The 7,849-nt window shown below is 40.6% G+C and overlaps 1 protein-coding gene across 1 annotated transcript; it reads right to left on the bottom strand.

The window, feature by feature from the left end:
- Nucleotides 1–1,132: 1,132 nt before the first annotated feature.
- On the bottom strand, nucleotides 1,133–4,843 carry SCGB3A2 (secretoglobin family 3A member 2). The gene is made up of 3 exons (XM_003829064.5): nucleotides 4,468–4,843; nucleotides 1,676–1,878; nucleotides 1,133–1,297 (listed from the first exon to the last, which is right to left on the bottom strand). Exons 1-3 carry the CDS (start codon nucleotides 4,520–4,522, stop codon nucleotides 1,274–1,276), a joined length of 282 nt encoding a protein of 93 aa, XP_003829112.1. The 5' UTR covers nucleotides 4,523–4,843; the 3' UTR covers nucleotides 1,133–1,273.
- Nucleotides 4,844–7,849: the final 3,006 nt, after the last annotated feature.

The raw sequence follows: 7,849 nt of genomic DNA, 5'->3' as shown, positions 1-7,849 counted from the left end.
AAAGGAGGTGGTGTAACCAGAGCCCAGAGGCTGGACTCACCCAGCAAAAGCTGGGACCAAGGCAGGCCTATCTAGCAGGACCTGGAGCTCAGACGTGGTACAGTCATTTCCAGAGACTTCTCCCTAATACAGAGCCAGAAAGGGTCATACAATAATTTTCCTCTTTTCCTACTTCCTATCTACTGCCTGCGCCTCCCAGGGGCAGAACCTAGCCCAAATGTCAGCTGATTTGGGAACCTGAGAAATGCAAGCTGCAGCAATCAGTATCATGTTTCCAGTCCTGCCTCAACACACAGCAGAGCAGAGCAGAACAGGGGAAGTGGAGGAAATGGACCTGACAGCAAACAGTCCAAAGACTGACACAGGCCAGGTCTGAAGGCCGATGGTGGCAGACATTCTAGGTAGGAAGAAACTTGATTTTTCATTAAGGTGTAAGAGTGTTAGAGGGAAAAGGATTTAGTTATCTGTTCAGTGTGGCTGGAGTAGAGCGCATGTGAAGAAAGGAATGTAGATAAGAAGACTAGACGTGTAACCAAAAGCCAGATCATGAACAGCCTTGCATGCCATGCTCAGAAGCTTGAAATCTACTCTATAGGCCGTCATGATATTACCAGAATAATTCCTTGGAAAGATAATTCTGTCATCACTGTAGATGACAGAGTAGAGGAAAGAAAAGATAGTTCATCACTCATTTGCCTAAGGATGATGTAGTAAAGGCCTAACTTGGTGGAAGGATTGGTGAAAGCTATTGAGTGGCCATAGCTTAACTACAAACTTAACAAAAACTAGCATTCTAGTGAAACAGAAGCCAAACCAATGAAGTTAGTAAGATGCTAGTCTTATCAGACAATATTTTGAAAATTATTTTTTCATTTTTTAAATGTAAAAATTTATTTAGGATGGGGGATAGGAAAGTGAAGGGTCTGAAAACACCGTGAGATAAAACATTTGGGAAAAATAGAGATGTTTAACTTAGAGATAAGGAAAGGAGAAGGAATGATTATGTCTTACTTAAGATTCCAGGTTTTCTTTATAAAAACAGGCTCTCTCGAGTTTATGAACCAAGGGAAAACTAATCTGGATATGTCCTTCTGAATAGAGTCCCCAGAAATAAAAATAGGACGACTGAAAATGTATTCATTGCTTTATTTGTCCTTTTCACGGGTCACTACATTTTAGGGCATTTGATCTATAATTGGTAGAACAGGTTTCAGGCAGGGAGGATAGGAGCATCATCTTCCATCCCCATCCACCTCCGCTCTTTATCTTGATGTCACACCAAGTGTGATAGCGCCTCCTGAAATGTGGAAGGACAACAAAATTTAGAGCAGCTTACATGTAATTCGCATGTTTCAAAACATATTCACTTCCAGTATCCTGTTTGGCCACTATTTTACTGATGGGGAAACAAAAACTCAGAGTGATTATGTCTCATCCAAAATCACGAAGGTGGTAAATGGTATTGTCACAACTATAACACATGTCACTATCATTCAAAAACCCTTCCCAGAAATGTAGAAATTGTATTTTTCCTGAGATTCCAGGATGTGCAAACTTCCTATGAATATAATCAGTGAAGTGGAAATGCACATTTACAAGGGACAAGAAGAGGAGCTAGACATTCAGGGTGAGTATGCCTCCCCTTTGGCAGATTAGCCTCCCAAGCTGTGGTTACCAGCAGTTTCTTCACAGCTTCAGAAGCCTCTGGTCCCAGCTCATTTACACACTTCCTTAGCCCCTCCACAAGGTGCTCAACAGAAATGCCCAGAGTTTTCAGAAGAAGCTTTAATGGATCCATAAAGGGAAGAATGTTGTCCAGAGGTAAAGGTGCCAACTTGTCAACAGGAAGGGGCACTTTGTTGATGAGGAAGGCAGTAGCTGCAGGAAAAAGAGAAACCAGGTGAGACAGGCACATCTGGGCCCAGACTATGACCTCATCTTCTTTCCCTGTGTCCATCAATAGCTCCATTCCAGATCCACTCATCTTACTTCCATTGAAAACTTCTGTCTCTGGCCCTTTGCACCTGCTGTTCCATCTCCCTAGAACTTTTTTTCCTTAGCTAGCTATTTACCTTTCTTTCTCACATTATTTGGTCTCTCTTCAAATATTACCTCCTCGGAGAAGCCTGCAATGGCCATAGTCACTCTCCGTCATTTATTTTTTCTTACCATTACCTAAAAAAAGCAACTCTTCATTTGCTGTTTTTATTGTCTTTATTTTCTCATTAGAATGGAGGCTCCATGAGAACAAGGAATGTGTGTTTTTTCACTAATGCACCCATGCCTACAACTGACCCTGGCAGAGTAAGCATTCAACAGATCACTGTGATTGTCTGAAGAGGATGGTATTTTGTATGTGGCTGTCTCCACAGCTCACAGCTTTGAGGCTAAAGGAGAGATGCTATAGTGAATCTCCACATAAAGACAGGAATGGACCCAACCACAGCCCAAGAAACTGCTCCCAACCAATTCAACTCAACACTACAAACATAATTGAGCACCAACTCTATCTAGTCTGTGCAGATACATAGACAAATAAGACAAGGATGCCCATTCAGAGACTTCACACAGTCCAGTTGGTGATAGAAGATCTGTGTACGCCACAGTGTAGCATGTGCTATGCTAACATTATGGACAAAGCTCCATGGAAACACAAGAAAGGGATGACTAATTCTAACATGAGAGAGTGCTGCAGGAATTTTCCAGAAGTGCTGTTAGAGCTATGTCTTGAGGCAAATGTCAGGATCATAAGGTAAAGAAGAGGAGAAGCATTTTAGAAACATGACCAATAAAGGCACGGAACCGTTAGGATAAAAGTGCATACACAGGATGGTGAGCCTTCTGCCCAGAAGGCTGGAGTGCAGATTTCCAATAGGCTATGACCAAAGGATGGAAGATAAAGGGAGCGAGGCTGCAAAAGTTGAGTGAGGTCAGATTTTTTAAAGTGTTGGATGTCACACAAAGGAGTTTGGATTTTTTTTTCCTGAGGGCAGTGAGGCGCTATCAAGCCTTTTACATAGGAAAATTACATTTTATATCTTTGGCTTTAGGAAGATAACTTTCCCATAGAAGATGAATGGTGGGAAAAAGTAGAGATTGAGGAAAATATGTACGATGTATTTTTTACAAAAACATGTGCAGATATATAAATGCACACATGCATGTGAGCACACATGTAAGAACACACATCCTCCTACTGGCTAAGACCTGCCATAGTTTATTTTCCTTTGGAAACCTATTATTTCCCCATTCAAATTATTAAAATGGAGCCTGTATATATATATTTTTAATTTTCAATCACCTATTGTCCCTCCAAAATTCTCACCCAGAGGGGGCGGTATTTATTTTCCCCACCTCCTTTCTGCTGCCACCTTTGCCCATAGATACCTGTCCCTGGACATTAGAGAACAGTGAAATATCCAAAACTGGTGAAGTTACAAATTCCTTCAGAAATTCAATAAACATCAAAAGCCAAAGTTGCCAGTGTAGGTGTGGGCGGCAATCAATTTTTCATTATTAATCTCCATACTTCTTATTTCAGACATTTTGGTAAATATCTTCTCTGTATGTGTTTACAGCTTCCTGGGAGAAGATCTTCAAAGCCTTCTGTTCTCTCAATGAGCAGTGGCTATCACGAAATCTCTTTTTCCCATGTGCCCACACTGTCTTCCTGATAGTTACAATGATTCCTTCCAAAAAAATAAATCAGTTCCCATTCTCCTCCAAGAAGCCAGCTTCTATACCCTTACCTGAAAATTAAACTAATCACCCACCAATACACTAAAAGAGTTCTATCTGGATATCTCACAGTACGTTTACAGTAGTCTAGAATTATAGTAACTTAGGTAGAAGCCCTATCTACCCTACCAGAGTGGCACCTTAACAACAATATTTATGACTGCTTCATGTCTAAATCTTCCAATGCTTATCCAGTGCCCAACAAATTGTAGCCATTCAATAAATATCCACTGAGTGGATAAACAGATGAATGTAGCTATCTCAGGAGAACCAAGCTAGCAAATTGGATAACTGGAGATGATAGCAAGAATGACTCCATATAATTCAAAAGCACAAAAGAAATTATAAAGTCAAATTTTAACTCAAAATTGAGGAAAATAAGAAAAACAAATGGTGACCAATATCCAGCAGTGAAATGTGCTTTGTTGACCCTCTGTGGAAGTTGGCTAACTTCCTATGTAGGATGTATTAGAATACTTATATTGGGCTAGAGCTTAGATGGTGGGGATCTGAAATACTTTCCAACATCACCATTTTCTGTGATTCCAAAACTTCTTCCAACCCTGCAAATATGTGCAATTATTATGTGTCAGTTAAAAATAAAATAAAAAAAAATAAAATTCCTACCACCATATTCCACTGTCAGTGAGGCAAGGCTTACTAGTTGTGCTCTTATTAACAGAGAAGTAAAGAAATGTCACATATTCCAGATGTATTCCAGTTACTTACCAGAGTAACTACAAAGGCTGATGGTCACCAGCAGGAAGATAGTTACCAGCTTCATGACAGTTATCTGGGATATTTTTCAGGAGTTTTAAAATCAGAAAAATCTAGCAAAATCCACCAAGCCAGTGGTTCCACTTGCCATACAAAGTGTGATGGCTGCTTTTGCACACACATATTTATATGCCCATCGAGGACCTGAATTCTAGTCCCTACCACTTGACTCACCCCACCAAAGAAAGGGATAAAGGTTATGTTTTCTCACTAAACAATTTGGAGGGTTTTCCACTTCCCCTTGTGTTCCCATGAGAAACAAAGCTCTACAGTATAGCATTCTCAAGTACCTCTTGCATAAACCCTTGCACAGAAATAAAAGCAGAAGCCAAAGAGCCCAACGAATCCTTCTCCTGGAAGAACATTGAAAAGAAGTGAAGAATTTATATTGGGATTAGAAGGAGTGTTTTCCTCTGGTTTTCTACATTTTTCCCCAGTTTTCTAATCATTTAAAGTTTGGAGAATCACATTAGCTGATGAACTACCCAGTTGTGAAAGCAATCTGGAGGCCACCCTGGTATAATACAGAGTCAGCTTCATGACATTTAGTGCCACATTTCTCTGGAATTCACCTGCCCCCAGCCCACTCACACATCTACTATGGTAAGATTTTCACATCTCTGTTACCTTTTCCAGTGTCAGTTATTTTGAGTATGTTCAGAGCATGTCTTCTCTGAGCCTTTGAATAGAATAATAAGCTTAAGATCTAATATCAGAGTGCCTTTAGAAAAACCTGGAATTCAATTTTCACTGTTTGTGTAATCTTGGATTTAACATTTTTAATCTAGGATATTGGTCCTCTCATCTAAAATGGGAACATAAATAACAAGACCAACCATAAGGTGTGTAGCTTGGGGAAAAAATTGTTTTTGCAAGATTCTTTGGCAATCAAATCTGATAAAATCATTCAAAAATACGTAATTATAAGGTACTGGCTACAGGAGTAGTAATTTGTTTCCAAGGCTGTCTTTCTGGATCCAGGGTTCAGCCAGAGGACCTCAGGACAACTTCATTTGTGAGCACAAGTCCTGGAGTTCTTTGGGGCATCAAGTGGGCCCGACATGCAAGGAAGAGGGTAAGAAAGAACCATGAAGGGGTGAAATAGAAAGCGGAGTCCATATGGGCACAGGACCAGCTCAGGGCTCCCCGGCCACGTGGTACTGCTGGCTCCAGCCATCCCCACCACCAAAGTGGAACCCAGAAAATTTTGAGAAAACACACCTTAAGATGTAAGGCCAGAGGTTGGGGCTTTATTTATCCTCATCTGAGGTTGTGGTATTATAATGAGGATCTAATAAAATTATGCAGACAGAGCATTCTGCTATGCCAAACCAAAATTAATATCTAATTTATGTCACATTTTACTAATTTTTATGTTACCATGTTGTAACTGTCATTCTTTATCTTTCTGCTACTTTATAAACTACTTTATAAACTACGTGAAAGACACCATGAATGCCTACCATGCACCTCAATCCTGCCACTTCTCCTTCTTTCTCTACCAGTACTGCTTCCATTTCTCCTACATATTCCCACTGATGCCAGTGATATTAATATACCAAGCCCCTCAAAGAGCCAAGGTTGTGTGCATGAGTGGTGGTAAGATTGATGCCGTTGCCGGAGGAACAGGGTCCAGCTGCTTGCTCTCATGGTCCAATGATGAGATGCAGGTGAACTGGGAAAGAAGCGAGTTTATTTTTGTAACCAGCCACAGGGAGAAGGTCGGAGTAATTTACCAGACCAACTAAAAGTTATGAGTTTTTCCTTTAGTATATATAAATGAATTTCAAGCTCTATGCCTACATGCAGGAGTATTTCTACTTAGCCTAAATCTAATCTTTAACTAGTGGTCTGTGGGCTGGAAAGTTTCTTAATTTTACGTGGGTCCTGGTATGGTTTGTATGTGCATGAATGCTTTTATCACTCAATCAGGTTTGAGGATGAGAAAGCCCAGGTAGGGTCTTAACGGGTTTGTTTCTGCATTCCAGGTCTCCTACTCAGGCACCAGTTTCTCTAGTTCTTCAATGTTTAACTTACACATTCATCATTACAGCAAAGGGTTTATGGAGACTTGGTTGCTTGTGGAGATCCAGCCTGCCACAATGACGCCCTTTAGTTTTTTATTATGGTCTCTTTTGGAATATTAAACCAGTGCTGCCCTCAAATTTGTTTGCTTGCTTTTAAATCCTTTCTCTTCACTTTCATTCCTGGCTCTGTATTATAGAAAGTTGACTTTTTAAAATGTGGTTTCCAGGCTTCCTTGCTTCCAGGCTTCCTTGCCAACTGCATCTGATTAAGTTAACCCAGGGGAAGGCACAGGTGAAAGAGTGGAGAGAGAGAGAAAAGGAGAAGGGATATGTCTCCCTCTCTCCAATTCAGGAGCTATCTTGGGTAGTGGCTGCACGCTCTCCAAGGCTCATCTCCTTTCGGAAAGGTCCTTTATCTGTGGTTCCCCCTGTGCCACGCAGGCCAACATTGTTCCAGCTTTTACTGCATGGCCCCAGCTCCTAGACCCCACCTTCTGATCACTGTCCTTCCTGACCTAGAAGGAGTAACAACTTTCTGCATTTTCTAATCTCAGAGTTGATTCATCTTCTGCTTGGTTGCTTTAACTGCATTTCTAGCACTTTGTAAATTACCCTACATGTTGAATTCTTTCTGTGTGGTCACTTGGTATGGTTTCAACTTTTTGGCTGGACTCTGACTGACACAGCATCCTAAAATATTGTAGCGCTTTCAATAAAAAATAGGTTTTCCAGTTTCTAAACTGACTTCTTATAAATGCCAAGTTATAAATCCATGAGGGATAGGACCGAGGCCCTCTCAGGTGAAATATAGCATTATACATGCAGAAATGCTTCTCTCTTTTAACCTCTGAAATGATTGGTACTGTATCAGGCTTCTCTGCTGGTCCTAGAGGGCAAGTTCTTTCCAGGAGATTCCTGAGACCCCTGGGCAAATAGATTTCTGTTGGGTCTATCTAGTAGTCAGCCAGCCATGCAGTCTTGACTGGAACGTACATGAAAAACATCAACTCAAAAGCACCCACAAATATCCACATACGTATACATATATGAATAGTAGTATGTATGTGTACATGCAAATCATATTATGCATACACACATAACCATCAAGCACTATTGTTTTCACTCATTTGTTCAACAAATGTTTATTGAGTATCCATTGTGTGTCAGGCACTGTGTCAGCAATTAGGACTAGTGCAGAAAACCAGACAAGCAAATTTCTTGCCTTCCTGGAGCTGACAATGTAGTGAGATACACAGGCAAGAAACATGTAAACAAACAGAAAACACTAGTGGTTAGTGCTGTTGAAG

This window comes from Pan paniscus, chromosome 4 (assembly GCF_029289425.2).
Source record: "Pan paniscus chromosome 4, NHGRI_mPanPan1-v2.0_pri, whole genome shotgun sequence".
Classification (NCBI taxonomy): Eukaryota; Metazoa; Chordata; class Mammalia; order Primates; family Hominidae; genus Pan; species Pan paniscus.
The sequence above is the reverse complement of the archived record's forward strand: the minus strand, read 5'-3'. Positions and strand labels throughout refer to the sequence as shown.

Coding starts and splice junctions, on each gene's coding strand:
- SCGB3A2 (XM_003829064.5), bottom strand. CDS start 4,522: ATGAAGCTGGTAACTATCTTCCTGCTGGTGACCATCAGCCTTTGTAGT. Junction 1,879..4,467: donor CAGCCTTTGTAGTTACTCTG/GTAAGTAACTGG, acceptor TTTTTCCTGCAG/CTACTGCCTTCCTCATCAAC. Junction 1,298..1,675: donor AAGCTGTGAAGAAACTGCTG/GTAACCACAGCT, acceptor TCCACATTTCAG/GAGGCGCTATCACACTTGGT.